This window comes from Heptranchias perlo, chromosome 25, assembly GCF_035084215.1.
Source record: "Heptranchias perlo isolate sHepPer1 chromosome 25, sHepPer1.hap1, whole genome shotgun sequence".
Classification (NCBI taxonomy): Eukaryota; Metazoa; Chordata; class Chondrichthyes; order Hexanchiformes; family Hexanchidae; genus Heptranchias; species Heptranchias perlo.
Genome location: NC_090349.1, coordinates 9,104,443 through 9,122,479, shown reverse-complemented (window position 1 = coordinate 9,122,479; position 18,037 = coordinate 9,104,443). Strand labels below are relative to the sequence as shown.

The window sequence follows — 18,037 nt, the reverse complement described above, 5'->3', positions numbered from 1 at the left end:
CATTTCCTGCAGATGTAGCAATCTGGGACAGTCTCACTGTCCACAAACTCCCACAGATCACAGTCGCGACTCGTTGCCTGCACTGCCAGTTGGAATTTTTATTTATTTATTTAATGATTTCTTAGTAGTAATTTAATTCTAGAGAAATTAAAATTACTTGAGATCTAGGTTATATTTAATTGATGGACTTAGCTTGATTTCAGATTAATTTGTAACTAATTAGCCTTGCTTTTTGATTATGTGCCTCTTAATTTTAGTATCTCCTTAACTCCTTTTTATTATTTATGTATACCAGATTTTTATTTAATTCAATTCGAATCATTTTAATGTTGGTAGTCTCTACTTAGTTAATTTTAAATTTATCCCTTTCATCTAATTTATTGTCTCGATTATTTATTTATATATTTACTTATTTACTGTTGCCCCTCGGTTTAAATTGCTTAGCACCTCCTTCCCTCTCTGCACCTAATTCCCGTCCTCACCAAATTCCGGTTGTCACTCTGTTTATCAAGCCACTCGTTTAGCTGATTCGCCCTACTCTTGCCCAGCTGTGTGCTGCAGCTCTGTGCTTTTCCAGATATCTGTCGAATATATACCCTCAGAAACACACTAGTTACAAGTAGTCGGTCAACTTCCAGCCACAATAATGAACACATTGTCAGGGACCCACTTACAGCTGTTAACTGCCAATGACTTGCAGTTTTTTAAAGCTGGAACACTATGTTAAATTTCAGTTTGATAACGACACACTTTCTGTACAATTATTACTTAGGTACAGCACAAGAGGAGGCCATTCGGCCCATCGTGCCTGTGCCGGCTCTTTGAAACAGCTATCCAAGTGCTCCCATTCCTCTGTTCTTTCCCCATATCTGTGTAATTTTCCCCTTCAAGTATTTATCTAATGCCCTTTTGAGAGGTATTATTGAATTTGCTTCCACCACCTTTTCAGGCAGAGCATTCCAGATCATTACAACTCACTGCATAAAAAATGTTTCCTTATGTCACCTCTGGTTTTTCTGACGATCAACTTAAATCTGTGTCCTGCAGTTACCGATTCTTCTGCCATTTGAAACAAGTTTCTCCTTATCTACTATATCAAAACCGTTCATGATTTTGAACACATTTATCAAATATCCTCTTATCCTTCTCTGCTCTAAGGAGAACAACCCCAGCTTCACCAGTTTCTCCACATAACTGAAGTCTCCCTCATCCTTCGTACCATTCCAGTAAATCTCATCAGCACCCTCTCTAAGACCATGACATCCTTCCTAAAGACTGGTGTCCAACGTTGTACACAATACTCCAGCTGAGGCCGAACCAGTGTTTTGTAAAGGTTTAGCATAATGTTCTTGTCTTTGTACTCCATGCCTCTGTTAATAAAGCCCAGGGTCCCATTTGCTTTTCTAACAGCCTTCTCAACTTGTCCTGCCACCTTCAACGATTTTTGAATGTGCATCCCCAGGTATCTCTGTTCCTGCACCTCCTTAATACTGCACCATTTACTGTATGTATTGCCTCTTCTCACTCTTCCTGCCAAAATGTACCACTTCACATTTCTCTGTGTTAAATTTCATCTGCCATGTCTGCCTACTTCACCAGCCTGTCTCCGTCCTCCTGTAATCTGTTACTATCGTCCATATCGTTTCGTGTAATCTGCAAACTTAGAAATTATAATCTCTATGCCCAAGTCCAGGTCATTAATAGATATCAAAAAGAGCAGTGGTCCTAATACTGACTCCTGGGGAACACCGTTGCATACTTCCTTCCTGTCTGAACAACAACTGTTCACCACTCCTCTCTGCTTTATGTCCATTAGCCAATTTCGTAAGCTACTGTTACTGTCTCTTTAATCCCATGGGCTTCAATTTTGCTAACAAGTCTACTTTTTGGTACTTTATCAAATGCCTTTTGAAAGTCCATATACACAATATGAACCCTCTTCGTTACTCAAAGAACTTAATCAAGTTAGTCAAACACGATTTTCCTTTAACAAATCCATGCTGACTTTCATTTATTAACCCATACTTTTCCAAGTGCCAATTAATTTTGTCCCGGATTATTGTCTCTAAATGTTTTCCCACCAACGAAATTAGGCTGACTGGCCTGTAATTGCCGGGTTTATCATTCTCCCCTCTTTTGAACAGGGGTGCAACATTTGCAACCCTCCAGTCCTCTGGCACCGTACACATGTCTAAGGAGGATTGGAAAATTGTGGCCAGGATCTCTGCAATTTCCACCCTTACTTCCCTCATCAACCAAGGTTGCATCATGGACTGGATGACATTTCTACTTTGAGCACTGCCAATCTTTTGTATACCTTCTCTTTATCTATTTTATCCTGTCCAATACCGCTCCTACCTCCTCCATTACTGCTACAATGGCAACATTCTCTTCTCTAGGTGAAGACGGATGCAAAGTATTCATTTAGTGCCTCAGTCATGCCCCCTGTCTAGGCAAGATCTTCCTTTTTGTCCTTAATCAGTCCCACCCTTCCTTTGACTACCCTTTTACTATTTATATGATTATAAAAGACTTTTGGGTTCCTTTTTATGTTGGCCACTAATCTATTCTCATATTTTCTCTTTGACCCCTTTGTTCCGTTTTATAGATCTCCTCTGTACTTTTTGTATTCAGTCTGGTTCTCTATTGTATTATGAACCTTGCATTTGTCATAAACCTCCTTTTTCGGTGGCATTTAATCTCTATATCTTCAGTCACCCAGGGAGCTCTAGCTTTGGATGCCCTTCCTTTCCCCCTCGTAGGGATGTGTCGACTCTATACTTGCACCAACTCCTCCTTGAAGGCCTCCGATTGTTCAATTACTGTTTTGTCTACCAATGTTTGATTGCATTTCACCTGGGCTTGATCCTTTTTTAATTCACTGAAATCTGTCCTCCTCCAGTTAAGCATTTTCGCATTTTATTGTTCTTGTCCTTCTCCATAATTATTCTAAACCGAATGATATTATGATCACTGTTCCCCAAATGCTCCCCCACTGAAACATGCTGCACTTGCCCCACTTCATTCCCCATAGCTAGATCCAGCACTGTTTCCTTTCTGGTATGGCGGGAAACATACTGCTCCAGTAAGTTCTCTTGAACATATTTCAGAAATTCCTCCCTCTCTTTACCCTATACACTGTTAGTGCCCCACTGTATATTGGGATAATTGAAGTCCCCCATTATCGTTACTCTATAGTTCCGCACCTTTTTATAATTTGCTGCAAATTTTCTCTTCTATCTTCTTCCCACTATTTGGTGGCCTATTGTATACACCCAGTAGTGTGATAGCTCCTCTATTTTTCCTTAATTGTAAACAAATAGATTCTGTCTTTGACTCTTCAACTACATCATCCCTTTCCAGTGTTATAATAGTTTCTTTTATCAGTACTTCCACCCCCACCCCCACCCCACTCCTTTCTTCCCTTTCCTAGCTTTCAAGGCTACAAGGTATCCAGGTATATTAGGTACCAAATCCTCCACTTCTTTGAGCCAGGTCGGTGTTATTGCCACTATACCATAGTTCCATGTGGCGTCTTGAGCCTGCAGCTCACCAGCCTTATATACCGTGCTGCAAGAATTGACGCACATGCACTCTAAACTCATCTTAGATTGCCTTGCATTGTCTGATCCCTCCTATTTTGGAACTATTCTTTTCTGTTGTGTTACCTCCCAGTCCTCTGTGCACCTTGTTTCTCCTCGCTAATGTTCCATCCTGGTGCCCATCCCCCTGCCAAATTAGTTTAAACTCTCCCCCAAGCACTGGTTAACCTCCCAACCAGGACATTGGCCCAGCTTTGTTGAGATGCAACCCATCCATTTTGAACAGGTCTCTCCCGCTCCAGAACTGGTCCCAACGCTCCAGGAATATGAAGCCCTCCCTCCTGCACCATTTCTCCAGCCACGCATTAACTTGTCTGATCCTACTATTCCTATACTCACGAGTGCAGGCCATGGGAGGAACCCAGATACTGCCAACATTGATGTCCTGCTTTTTAACTTCCTCGCTAGCTCCTGAAACTCTGACTGCAGGAGACTTTTCCTTCCCAATTCATTGGTTCCCAAATGGACCACGACTTCCGGCTGTTCCCCTTCCCCCCTCAAAATCTTCTGCACCCTCTCAGTGATGTCCTTTACCCGGGCACCAGGGAGGCAACACATCATACCGGACTCAAATCAGAGGTTGCATTTATCAATGAATTCCCATTCTCATCGAACTCCCGTTGTCACTCTGTTGGGCCAGCCATTCCGTCGAGCAATTCACCTAATCTGGAAAACTGTAGTGTTTTATTGTCAATAAAACTATTTGGAATATTTTAAACCACTCTAGATTCAGTCTGGAATCAATTATGGGCCAGATTGGGTAAGGATGGTGGGTGTCCTTCGCGACAGCACATTAATGAATCAGTTGGGTTTACACGGCGATCCGACAGCTTTAAGGCGACTTTTATTGGTACCAGCTTTTTATTTCCAGTTTTATAAAACTGAGTTCAAATTCTCAAACAAACATGGTGGGATTTCATAGAAACATTTTTTAATCCATTCATGGGATGTGGGCGTCTCCAGAAAGGCCAGCATTTATTGCCCATCCCTAATTGCCCTTGAGAAGCTGGTGGTGAGCCATCGAATCATAGAATGATTACAGCACAGAAGGAGGCCATTCGACCCATCGAGCCCATGCCAGTTCTTTGTAAGAACAATCTAGTTATCTCTATTACCCCTCGCTTTCTCCAGAGCCCTGCAATTTTTTCCCTTAAAATATTTATCCAATTCTTTTTTGAAAACCGTGATTGAATCTGCTTCCACCACACTTTCAGACACGCATTCCAGACCATGACTACTCGCCGTGTAAAAACGTTTTTCCTCATGTCGCCTTTGGTTCTTTTGCCAATCACCTTAAATCTGTGTTCTCTCATTCTTGACCATTCCACCAATGGGAATAGTTTCTCTTTATTTACTATATCTAAACCCTTCATGATTTTGAACACTTCTATCAAATCTCCTCTCAACCATCTCTGCTCGAAGGAGAACAACATCAGCTTCTCCAGTCTATCCATGTAACTGAAATCCCTCATTCCTCAAACCATTCTAGTAAATCTTTTCTGCACCCTCTCTAAGGCCTTCACATCCTTCCAAAAGTGTGATGCCCAGAATTGGACACAATACTCCAGTTGTGGCTGAACCAGTGTATATAAATGTACAACACAACTTCCTGCCTTTTGTACTCTATGCCTCTATTTATAAAGCCCAGGATCCCGTATGCTTTATTAACCACTTTCTCAATCTGTCCTGCCACCTTCAAAGATTTGTGCACATATAACCCCAGGTCTCTCTGGTCCTGCACCCACTTTACAATTGTACCATTTAGTTTATATTTCCTCTCCTCATTTCTCCTACCAAAATGTATCACTTCGCACTTCTCTGCATTTAGTTTCATCTGCCATGTTTCCGCCCATTCCACCAGCCTGTCTATGTCCTCTTGAAGTCTATTACTATCCTCATCACTGATTACGATCCGTCCAAGTTATGTGTCATCTGCAAATTTTGAAATTGGGGAAATTGTGTTTACCTTCCTCCAGTCCGAAAAACAACCATTCACCATTACTCTCTGTTTCCTGTCACTTAGCTAATTTCGTATCCATGCTGCCACTGCCCCTTTTAGTCCATGAGCTTCAATTTTGCTGACAAGCCCATTATGTGGCACTTTATCTAAAGCCTTTTCAAAGTCCATATACACAACATCAACCTTCTCTGTTACCTCATCAAAAACTCAATCAAGTTAGTTAAACACAATTTGCCTTTAACCAATCCATGCTGGCTTTCCTTTCTTAATCCACATTTGTCCAAGTCACTATTAATTTTGTCCCAGATTATTGTTTCTAAAAGCTTCCCACTACCGAGGTTAAACTGATTGGCTGGTAGTTGCGGCTTTATCCTTACATCCTTTTTTGAACAAGGGTGTAACATTTGCAATTCTTCAGTCCTCTGGCACCACCCTCATATCCAAGAAGGATTGGAAGAATATGGCCAGCACTTCTGCAATTTCCACCCTTACTTCCCTCAGCAACCTACGATGCATCCTATCCAGACTGGGTGACTTATCAACTTTAAGTACAGCCAGCTTTCTAGTAGTTCCTCTTGTAAATTTTTAGCCCATCCTGTACCTGAGCTACCTCCTCTTTTACTGTGACTTTGGCAGCATCTTTTTCCTTGGTAAAGACAGATGCAAAGTACTCATGTGGTACCTCAGCCATGCCCTCTGTCTCCATGTGTAGATCTCCTTTTTGGTCCCTAATTGGCCCCACTGCTCCTCTTACTGCCCGTTTACTATTTATATGCCTATGGAAGACTTCTGGATTCCTTTTTATGTTAGCCGTGAGTCTATTCTTATACTCTCTCTTTGCCCCTCTTATTTACTTTCTCACTTCTCCTCTGTGCTTTCTATATTCATTCTGGTCCTCACTTGTATTATCAACCTGACATCTGCCATATGCCCCCTTTTTATGCTTTATCTTTCTCTCTATCTCTTTCGTCATCCAGGGAGCTCTGGCTTTGGTAGCCCTACCTTTCCGCCTCATGGGAATGTACCGAGACTGTACCTGAACTATCGCCATTGGACAGGCTGCCCAATATTCAATTACAATTTTGTCTGCCAATCTTTGATTCCAATCTACCCGGGCCAGATCCGTTCTCAACCCACTGAAGTTGGCCCTCCTCTAATTAAGTATTTTTATTCTAGGTTGTTCCTTGACTTTTTCCATAACTAATCTAAAACTTATGATACTATGATTGCTGTTCCATTTGTGTTCTCCCTTTGATACTTTTGCTCTTGACCCACCTCATTCCCCGCATCAGATCCAGCAATGCCTTCATCCTAGTTGAGCTAGAAACATACTGATCAAGGAAGTTTTGCAGAACACACTCCAGAAATTCCTCTCCCCCTTTGCCCTTTTGTATACTCACCATTCTCTGGGCTAGTAGTCTAGGCCTTTGGATTGCTAATCTAGAAACATAACCACTACACCACTGTCCCCGTCCGACAGAGCCTTAGAAACGGCAAACAATCATTCTATAAGGGAAAATTCAGTCCTGTCCTTCTTGTGGGTGTCCAAGAAATCCTTTTCGAGAATATGGGCTAATTTGTTCAAGAAGATACCTTTCCCCACCAGATCTCCAGTCTTCTGGCGTCCATCGCCCTGTCGTGCCATATACCAATTTACATATTCTCCCAGTTTCTCCATTTTAAAACCAGAATCTGGTAATATGTGAATTCTGCTTGGTTGAGATAGCCAGTCCCAAACTAAACATTCCAATGCTCACTTATCTTAAAGTCTTGCTGCGGTCGCCAGTACATTAGAACAATCCTTAAGGATAAGGCTCGTGGATTCAAAAGGCACAAAGACATCTGATTACTACCCTTCATTTATCAAATGATACAAATCCAACATACGCCGTAATTATGAGATAGGTACCAATTTTATGCTCACAAGCACGGAATTCATCGGGAGTTCGTGAACTGAATCCTCTGATTGCCGAGTGCAAGTCCACTTAGAATTCCTAAGGCGTACTGGTGTATCTTACCGTTATACTATTCAATGCGTGGGATATTAGTACGTTAGGATGCCTGCGGTACGTGAGGTTAAGACACAAATACGTTAGTTGTACGTCGGGGTAGTACGTGAGTACCCTCGGGGCCACGCAGACCACCTGCCCCTTACTATGCATGTGAATTGTAGTTTTGTCTGGTTATTGTTATCTGTTACCGTACCTTGCTTATTATTACTAACATGGATAACTTCCTCAATCATTTGAACCTCCTTAAATAGTTGCTAATCACGTTCTTCATCAGCTTGACAAGGTCATTTCGCATGCTATCAATGGACATAAAAGGCTAAAACATAACATAGCTGTATGAGCTTTGCAAGATTGCATTCTTCAATTTTGCTAGGACCTTCGGCTTCCTATGGGATTTCTTTTCCACAATTACGACCTCTCCTTGGAAAATCAGATTTATAAACTGCTCTCCAGGTTTTTAAACAATCTATCGATCCTTCCATTTTCCTGTGTCAATCATCAATCTTTGTTTTTTTTTTGTTGCGTCCCGTACCTCATGTCAGTTCCTAATTTCCACTCTTTTCCTTTAGCTCTCCGTTCGTGTTCTTGCTCCCTACCTTCCCATCGTTAAAATTTTTTGTTGTTTTTGACCTTCGGCATCGATTCTCCTTCGAGTTATCGCTTCCCAACGCCTTTCCTTTTGGAATTTGTTTTTCTTGCTGGTCATTCCTTTTTTATCATTTCTTTTTTGAATATTTCCTCATTACCTGTTGTAATTAAAGCTGCTTTATTAATTCACCTTTCAGAACATAGGAATTGGTAGACGAAAAAAGACCACGGTCCATCTGGTTCTCCTTCTACCATCCTCGTAAAATCAATGCTAATCGAGTAGTTGACTAATCATAGCAATCAATCTCGAACAATTAGACCATTTAAGTAATAGTGCTTTCCTGGATTTTTTTTGTTCCTGTATGAAGCACTTTGCATTTCTCTACATTGAATTTCGTCTGTCACCTCTTCGCAAATATAGTCAAATCCTCGTGTATCTTATCCTCTTCAGCTTTGGAGTTTACCACCTTCATTCGCTTTGTAAGATCTACAAATTTAGCCATTGTACTCGTGGTTCCACTGGTAACACAGTCCCTGTACTACCGCCATCCGGGATTTATCGATCTACCAAATACGTATCCATTGTAAAATATTTCCACTGATTCCTGCATTCTTTATTTTCAGAGAAGCTGTATGAAAGGCCGTACTGAAATCCAAGTACACTACGTCGACTGCCTTAGCCCTATCAAGCTCCTTTATCACACCCTCAAAGAAAAACAGTAATAGATTGTTAACACCTCCACTCCATGAAGCCATATTGGCTACCTTCTATCATTTTAGTTCTATCCAGATGCTCCATGATCGTATGTTTAATAAGGGTTTTTATAACTTTGCCCACAATGGGCATCCAACTCATTGGCCTGCAGTTCCCTTTGTCACATTTTCTAACTTCTTCAAAACATCTGCCTTTCTCCAGTCCCCAGGCACCGTTCCACTATTCAGTGATTTCTGGAGGATTTGTGCTGGACTTTCTGCAATTTCCTCCCTTATTTCCTCAAGAATCCTCAGATTCAGCTTATCAGACCCCTGAGTAATTGTTTCTGCGACTTCGTTCAAATAAACATATTCCTTGCCTTTGACGAGTGTGAGGAGCTCATGGACTTCTTTGTCATTAACATTTAAGCCATCCGTTCAGCTGTCTCTACTGCTTTCACCTTCCCCTCTGTCCTAGCCCTGAAATCATATCTTCCTCTATTCTCTCTTCTGTTTCCCCTCATTACTTCTCCAAGCTCACCTTGCCCATGAGACCTATATTCTGCTCCCTTCGCACATTCTTACTAAACTGCTGACCACCCAACTCCCATTCAAGTCCCACGCTAGCTAACATTGTTAATGGTTATCTCTCCTCAAGCACTACAATCTACCTCTGCATTCAGATTTCCACCCCAGCCACGACACTATAATACCCTAATCAAAGCCATAAATGACATCCTCTTTGACTGTAACCGTGGTTCAGAAAACCTACTCATTCTTCTCGACCTCTCAGCATCCTTTGACACGGTTGACCACGCCATCCTCCTCCAATGCCTCTCCTAAGATTTTCACCGAGGTGGGACTGCCTTCCCTTGGTTCCGCTGTTATCTTTCCAATCATAGCCAGAACATCTCCAGCAATGGATTCTCTTCTAACTCCCATCCTACCGCTGGAGGCCCCCAAGGATTTGTATTTGGTGCCCTCCTCTTCCTCATCGACATGCTGCAGCTTGGTGACATTAGCTGAAGACATGGATTCAGGTTCCACATGTACACTAGTTGCACCCTGCTCCAACTCGCTAGCACCCATCTCAACACTTGCGCTGGCTCTGCATCGTCAGACTGCAGGTTTTAATCCACTCCTGCATGAGTCACAATTTCCTCCAGTTAAACAACGGCAAGCCCAAATCCGTTGTCTTCAGCCCCTACCACAAAATCTGTACGCTCCCAACCGATTCCATCTCTCCCTGGTCTCAGGTTCAACCAGCTTGTGTGCAACTTCAGCGAACTTGTTAATTGGAGCTTAGCTTCTAATCACATATTCTCTCCATCACAAAGACAGCTGCCTCTACATCTATAAAACCACCCACTTCCACCCCTGCCTCAGCCTGTCTGCTGCTGGAGCGCTCATCCATGTCTTCGTCACCTGCAGACTCGACTATTTCAATACTTTTCTGCTCAGCCGCACACCCTCCACCTCCATAAACTTCAGTCCATCGAAAACTCTGCATTAAGTTCCGTTCACCCATTACGCCAGTGCTCACTCTCTGGTCACCGGATACCTCAAATTTAAAATTCTCGCCCACATAAATCCCTTCATGGCCTGTTCTCTTGGTATCTCTATAACCTCCGACAGGCCTGTAACTCTCCGAGCACTCTGCAAGTCTCCGGGCCTTTTGTGCATCACCCATTCCCACCTTCTACTAATGGGAGCAGTGCCTTCAGCCATTTAGGCCCTATCGTCTGGATTTCACTCTCTTAATCGCTCCACCTGTCTCTCCTTTTTTAAGACCGTCCTTAAATCCCACTTCTGACCAAGCTTCTGGTCACCCCTCCTAACGGGATAGAAATTGATATGCGTTGCGCCTGTTGTCTGGACGTAAAGTGGGTACAAAGCTTACCAATTTAGCAGTGACAGACTATGCCCAAGCTGAACAGGCGTTGATCCCACTGCTAAATTTTTGGCTCCATTTTTTAACAGGCGTTCGACCCTTTGAATAAGTTAATAAGGTGCCTAACCGCCTGTTGGAGGATCCCTCTACAAAATGTGTTTCCGATAAGCGGGGCAGGTGTTCGGCATACTCAGCTCAGGGTTCTTCAGCAGTCCTTGCTGCGGCCAACTAACTGTAGCCAGGATAAGCAGGGCTGCTTCCCCTGAATCCACAGACCTGGCGACCCTGCCCCCAACCCCCACCATTGACCAATGCAAGCCCCTCTGGGAATCTACGAAATTAATTTCTCTCGTGGAGTGAGCTGCCTGTGGATGCGCGATAGGTGAGGCATCCCCGAACACGTAGATAATGCCCGGGACCCAAATTCGGGAGTCCCGAAAACAGGTCCAGACTAATGTCTATCCCAATATTTCCTTCCTTGGGTTCCTTGTGACGCCTACGTTACGTTAAAAGCGTTACATAAATGCAAGTTGTCGTTGACTTTGTCTATACTTATTTGGACATTAGTGAACACTACCAGGTATAGTTTCAACTTGTCCTTGGAGAGTTGTAGATCGTTGCCAGTTCTAAACACCGCCCGATTTAGTCACATTGATCTCAGTGGAAATGAAAATCAAGCGGCTCCAGAACCTGCGGCTGATCGACTGCTTTACCGAGGGCGGAAAGATGAAAATCTACCCCATTAAGTTAAACTATTTGGGTGAAATTGGTCTCTTAAAGTCAATGAAAAAGAGAAGCGGGCTGCATGGTAAAATTTGCTATCGTACATTTTGCGCTTTCGCCCAAAAGATTTCACCCCCTATGAGTTGGGAAATACCGACAACAACTATCCTTTCCACTCCGAAGTACTTGAACATGTTGTCACCTCTCAAATCCCTGCCCGTACTTTTTGCAACTCTGCATTTGAATCTCTACAATTAGATTTCCACACCAACCACAACACTAAAGTAACCCTAACCAAAGTTACAAATGACATCCTCTTTGAATGTGACCATGGTTCAGAATTCCTACTTGTTCTTCTCGACCTTTCTGCAGCCTTTGACATGGTTGACCACGCTATCCTCCTCCAATGCCTCTCCTTTGTTGTTCACCTCGGTGGGACTACCTTCGCTTGGTTCCACTGATACCTATCCAATCACAGCCAGAATATCTCCAGCAATGGATTCTCTTCCCTTCCCTACCCATCCCTGGAGCCCCCCAAGGATCTGCTTTTGGGCCCCTCCTCTTCCTCATCGACATAATATTTCTTTGCGACATTATCTGAAGATTCCACATCTATACTGCTCTAACTCTCCAGCAACAAGCTCAACCCCTGCAATTGCTCTGCATTGTCTTACTCATTGTTGAATCCAGTTCTGGATGAGCCACAATTTACTCCAGATGCCAAGCCCAAATGCATTGTGTTCAGTTCCACCACAAAATCTTTATGCTCCCAACCGCTTCCACCTCTCCCTGGTCTCAGGTTGAACCAGACTGTTTGTAACTTCGGCATCCTATTTGAATTGGAGCTGAGCTTTCAACCAAATATCCTTCACATCACAAAGGCCTCCGCCTCTACCTCTGTAAAATAACCCGCCTCCGCCCCTCCCTCGGCCCATCTGCTGCTGAAATCACCATCCATGTCTTTTTCACCTGCAGACTCGACTATTTCAAAGCTCTCCTGGCCGAACGCACATCCTCGACGCTCCATATTCCTCAGCTCATCCAAAACTCTGCATTAAGTTCCGCTCAACCATTAAGATGTGCTCACTGACCTAGATTGGCGCGTGGTCACCGAATGCCTCAATTTTAAAATTCTTATCCACATGTTTAAATCCCTTCATGGCCTCACCTCGCTATATCTTTATAAACTCTTCCAACCCTATAACACTCCGAGCAATCTGCAAGTCTCCAACCGGTACCTTCTACATCCTCCATTCCCTTCCTTCCAGTAATGGGAGCTGTGCCTTCAGCCATCTAGGCCCTTTGGTCTGGAATTCGCCCCCTTAGCCTCTCCACCTGCCACTTTTTAAAGACCCTCCTTAAAACCCATTTCTGGCCAAGATTTTGGTCACCACTCCTAACGGGGTAGGAATTGGTATGTCTTGCGCCTGCGTTCCGGGCGAAATATGGGCGCAAGGCATACCAATTTAGCAGTGACAGACTACGCCCAAGCTGTGCAGGCGTGGTCTCTCTGCTAAATATTTGGCACAACTTTTGTGACCTTAAATATATGAATGACGGGCCTAACACCTGTTGAAGGACCCCTCTACAAAATGTATTCCTGATGAGGGAAGCAGCGATCCAGCATGCTCAGCTCAGGATTCTTCAGTTGCCCCTGCGGCGGCCAACTAAAGGAAAGTTTAAAATATACTCTGTGTAGCCAGGATAAGCAGGAGTGCTTCCCCTGAGTCCACAGTCCTGGCGAACCGCCTCCACCCACCGCGCCCTGTTCATCAATGCTAGTCCCTCTGGGAATCTACGAAATTAATTACTCTCCTCCAGTGAGTTGTCTGTGGTTCCGCGATCGGGAGGCATCTCGCCCGAAGTTGTAGATAATGCCCGAGGCCTAATTTCGGGAGGCTCGAAAACAGGCCCACGCGAATTTCTGCCCCAATATTTCCTTCCGTGGCTTCCTTGTGACGCCGACATTACGTTAAAAGCGTTACATAAATGCAAGTTGTTGTTGACTTTGTCTATACTTATTTGGATATTAGTGAACGCTACCAGGTATAGTTTCAACTTGCCCTGAGAGAGTTGTAGATCGTTGCCAGTTCGAGACACCGCCGGATTTCATCCCATTGATTTCAGTGGAAATGAAAATCGAGCGCTCCAAAACCTGCGGCTGATCTACTGCTTTATTGAGGGCGGAAAGATGAAAATCTACCCCATTAAGTTAAATCATGGGGGTGAAATTGGTCTCTTAAAGTCAGTGAAAAAGAGAATCGGGCTGCAGTGTAAAACGGACTGCCAATTTGCTTTTGCCCATTTTGCGCATTTACCCAAGACCAATTTCACCCGCTATGAGTTGGGAAATACGACTGGACATATTGAACCGACATCAATAAGCCCTCAAGTTAACCTGTGTGAGTGTGAACTCGCCCATGGGCGCGCCAGTGTGCATGTCTACCGCAGTATCGACACATCGGTCACACACTGCTTTGTTTTAGATAACTTTGCACACTTTATTACGTGAGCTTTAATGACACAAAAAACAATAAAGTCTAAAATACTTTCACCATAGATTTGACTTCTTTTGCATCAGAAATAAAAGACACCAAAAACCGTATTGCATCAATGATTTTATTCAATAGCTATATTAGAATAGATTAGCAGTAAGCAAATACTTAGGATACAATAGTCATATTGTTGCCTTTTAATGCATGTTTACTGGATATTATAACATAAATTGTGCTTTCAGTTAACACTGACAATTTTTGATGGAGGAGTATTTAAAATTATCAGATCTGAAAAGGCAAAGTTCGAACCGCAATGGCTATTTTTCTTAAACCTCCGAAATGGAATAAATTTCTACCCTTTTTGTTACATGAAAGAATTCAATGGGAATAAACAATCTTTCTCAGCTCGGTCAAGTACAGTTTGTGAAATCAGATACAGCTGGATCTCGCGATACTTGTTTGAAGCGGGCTTGCCTGAGTCTCATGTTTAACGACACAGGAGTAAAGCTCGTGTGAGTTCCACTCTGAGGCTGACAGGGTCAGATAACTGCTCACACTAAACGTGTTGTCCGTCTCCTGTTGGATCCGACTTGTCTCAACACCATTCCCTCTGACACTGCCATCCACAGTCCATTCAATCTCCACAGCACCCGGCTTAAAACGGTTTACCAAACACACCAGGGTCGCCATGTTCTTTGTTGTGATTTCGTCCGATGAAGGCGGAAGGACGGAGACCGATGGTTCCTGTGGACCTATTTTAAAAACAAGACCAAGGTTTAGTAGCGTTGTGGAATTGCTTCGGTTGAAGCGTTAGATATATCAAAATAGTATATTTCGTATTCCATCAATGCATTCAATATAATAATAGATCCCTTTGCTTTATACTTAGTTTAAATACTACAGCCATACTATGGGCACTTTAAGCATTTACCAGCTCCAGCAGACTGGTCAATAATTTTCATTAAATATACTGCGTTAGATCTTGACTTTGTGCATTAGAGTAAATCGGGTGAAAGCGAGTCGGCACCCCGTTTTACATCTCTCCCGAATTTTATTTCCATTGACTTGAATTTCAAAAAAATGTGGAGAGTTGCAATTCCGGCTGCCGACTCGTTATCACCTCTTTTACATTGTCACACAAGGTCAAGACCAACCCCATTGACCCTACTTAAATCTTATTGTAATGCGTTCACATGGTTCCGTTGTTAAATCAGCAAAAGGAGAGACCAAAATATGATTTATGTATTGGATGAATATAAGGACAAAGTCTATGTCCGGAGTGTACAGGTATAGAGCCAACGTAATACGGATACAAAATTCAAGCCGCTTTAAAATCTAACTGCTTTTGTCATTGGCAAGCAGAAATCACTTCGCGCCGACACTAAATTTGCAGCGTAAACGCATTTATAATCATGTTTGTATTATCTGCTTTCTCGAATTACTACTCTGTGCATTGAAACAACTAACAGTTTGGATCAGAATTCTGCAATGGACCTGTGAATCTTGCCTTTACAAGTAACTTTTGTCTATATGCCGCTTTTGGGCCGATAAATCCAGCCTTTCTATTGAAATACTTCAAGCAGAATATAAACGAATTTTAATAAAGGTTGGTGCTGAACTCATATTAAACACACACTTTAATTTTACTGATAGGATTTTACATTTTTACGGTTGTTTTGTTGCATTAAGTTGAAACTTGTCCATGTTTCTTTGCGCTGACCCCATGATGCATTCCACATTTTTTTCACTATAGTATACCCACATTCCATACACTGTGAGTGCGAGCCCGCGTTATTATCTCACATCATACCCCAAAAGCAACGCGATTTTAAGAAATGAAACATACATTTCAAAATCCATATTAAGCAGACAGCGATTATCAATGTTATTGGATAGAGATGAAGGCGAGGAAGGGATCTGTCTCGTTATTCAAGTATACTACAGATCTCCAAATAGATTTAAGGAAGACCGGGGAGAAATTTGAAAACTGGTATATGAAACTGTAAAAAGTACAGAATCATAAGCGTGGGGGAATTCAACGACAATAAATCGGGATTTACTGTTTGCCCGGCACCATCTTTTGTTCGCCGCCCACGTTTGGTTTAAAACGGCATTCAGAGTAAAATTTGTCTCTGAAAGATTAGAATATCAACGCGCTAAAACATTGGTATGAAATTCTTCTGTATTTTAACAAAGGCATTAAGCTTTTTAAACTAAAGTGGTTACTCCCCTTTAAATATCTGAATAAGCAATGCTGAACATGAAAGTCGTCTCCACCAGTTTAACGCACAGTGCCAGTTGAACGCGGACATGGATTGCTCTGACATAGCCGCAGCCGAACGGCGTCCGTTGGTTCATTCATTCAGTCATTTCCTCTGGGTGGTATTTTTTTTTAGCAAGTGTTTACTATTTCGCATGATCCCGCTAAAAATAGGGACCAGCATAATTTCCCCCATCCCAATTATTTTACTCAACGATAGGAGAATTTCAGCTAAAATAATTTTAATTGGTGGAAAGGCTATATCTTCCAAACTGCATGTATTAATCACGTCGTAAACGTTGTAGGAAACTTTAATCTTCTGGCTATAAAAGGGCAAATGTAAGAGCGCTGGACATGAACGGGTTATAATGTAGCTAACCCAAAGCGAGAGGAAACCTCTGTTTGCTAATTGTCTCCACTTAAATTGTCGGTAATGACACGCATTACTATTTCAGGAATATAAAATAAATTTTCATAAAGTATTATAGAAATTCCAGTCTTTTGATTATGATTAATATTAGTCCTTTCAAATCAATGCTAAAGCAGTTCAGGGCAACAGAAATTAGTTCAAATCAAACTGCCTTTAGGAAATTTCCAGAGTATTATATTGGAGCCTGAATTTAAGATACTTTGTAGAATTTGTCTCCTTCTAATTTGCATTCTTCTCCTAAACAAAGCTGACCTCCACTGGACTGTGTTTGCACGGACGCCAGTCACTCTCCTGTACTTCTCCTGTGAGCTTACACAGTGACTGTCAGTCGGATTTGTGACAGGGCATCATACGCAGCTCGATTCTATCATCGGCGGAGATGCACACAACGCACCTTCCAACTGAGTCACTAGGAAGCGATCAAGAGCGACTAACTTGAACGATCTTTCCCACAGCCTAATTCGGCGATGTGGAGTCCAATTCTTATCTTGGTTTGTGATAAGTTAATTCAGCGCAGATGCAACCTGAAGTAATAACAGGTGGAAACCTTCTAAAACTGTACCGTTTAGTTCTCCATTTAGGCAGTGTTACTTCCAATTGAGGTCCCGGGGAGGCCCGTTAAAAATATGATTCATTCGAAAATGTCACTTTTAAATGGAATTAAATCGAGCCAATAATATACATCATGCAGCTTATTGTTTTGTTCCAAAGTAAACAAAAACAGAACTGTACAAATGAAAGGCTTTTACTTACTGCCAACACACAGTCGTGTTTCTTTCCCGAAGAATATACCGTTAGACCACATAGCACAGTAATAGTCCGCAGCGTCCTCAGATTGTGCATTAGACATTGTAAATATTCCCGTGTTGCCTGATACGGAGCCGGAGAACCGTTCTGAAATACCCGGGCCCCTGTAAATGCTGCTGCCGGACCAATAGTAGACCAGAAGCCTGGGCGTATTCCCCGGAATCTGCTGGTACCAGGAGACAGCACCGCTTCCTAAATTGGCACCAGACATTGTACAACTGATTTGGACGTTGTTTCCCGGAGAAGTTGACATCGAACGAGGCTGGTTTACTGTAACTTGCGCGTTTAAATCTGAAAATAAGGAGAATTATTAGAAAAGAGGCAGGACAATGAGAGCAATCATTTGTAATGAAAATGGGGTACGAAACCTCACAGCAAATATTCATCAAGGTGAAATCTAATCAGGCATTGAAACCAAATTACTCACAAACTACGCAAAACACCAGCGTACTGACAATGCGGATCCAGTAAGACATTGTAAAAATTTACGGAAGTTCAGACACGGCGACAATGTGCAGATGAAATGGGTTCTAAACTTCCTCTCGAACTCTGCTTATCAACCGTGTGAAGGGCTGT

The 18,037-nt window shown here is 42.6% G+C and overlaps 1 protein-coding gene across 1 annotated transcript; it reads right to left on the bottom strand.

Moving 5' to 3' along the window:
• Positions 1-14,095: 14,095 nt before the first annotated feature.
• LOC137342340 (immunoglobulin lambda-1 light chain-like) lies at positions 14,096-18,036 on the bottom strand. Its single transcript, XM_068006278.1, has 3 exons — positions 17,889-18,036; positions 17,408-17,752; positions 14,096-14,716 (listed from the first exon to the last, which is right to left on the bottom strand). The coding sequence occupies exons 1-3, from the start codon at positions 17,935-17,937 to the stop codon at positions 14,394-14,396; spliced, it is 717 nt and encodes a 238-aa protein (XP_067862379.1). The 5' UTR covers positions 17,938-18,036; the 3' UTR covers positions 14,096-14,393.
• Position 18,037: the final 1 nt, after the last annotated feature.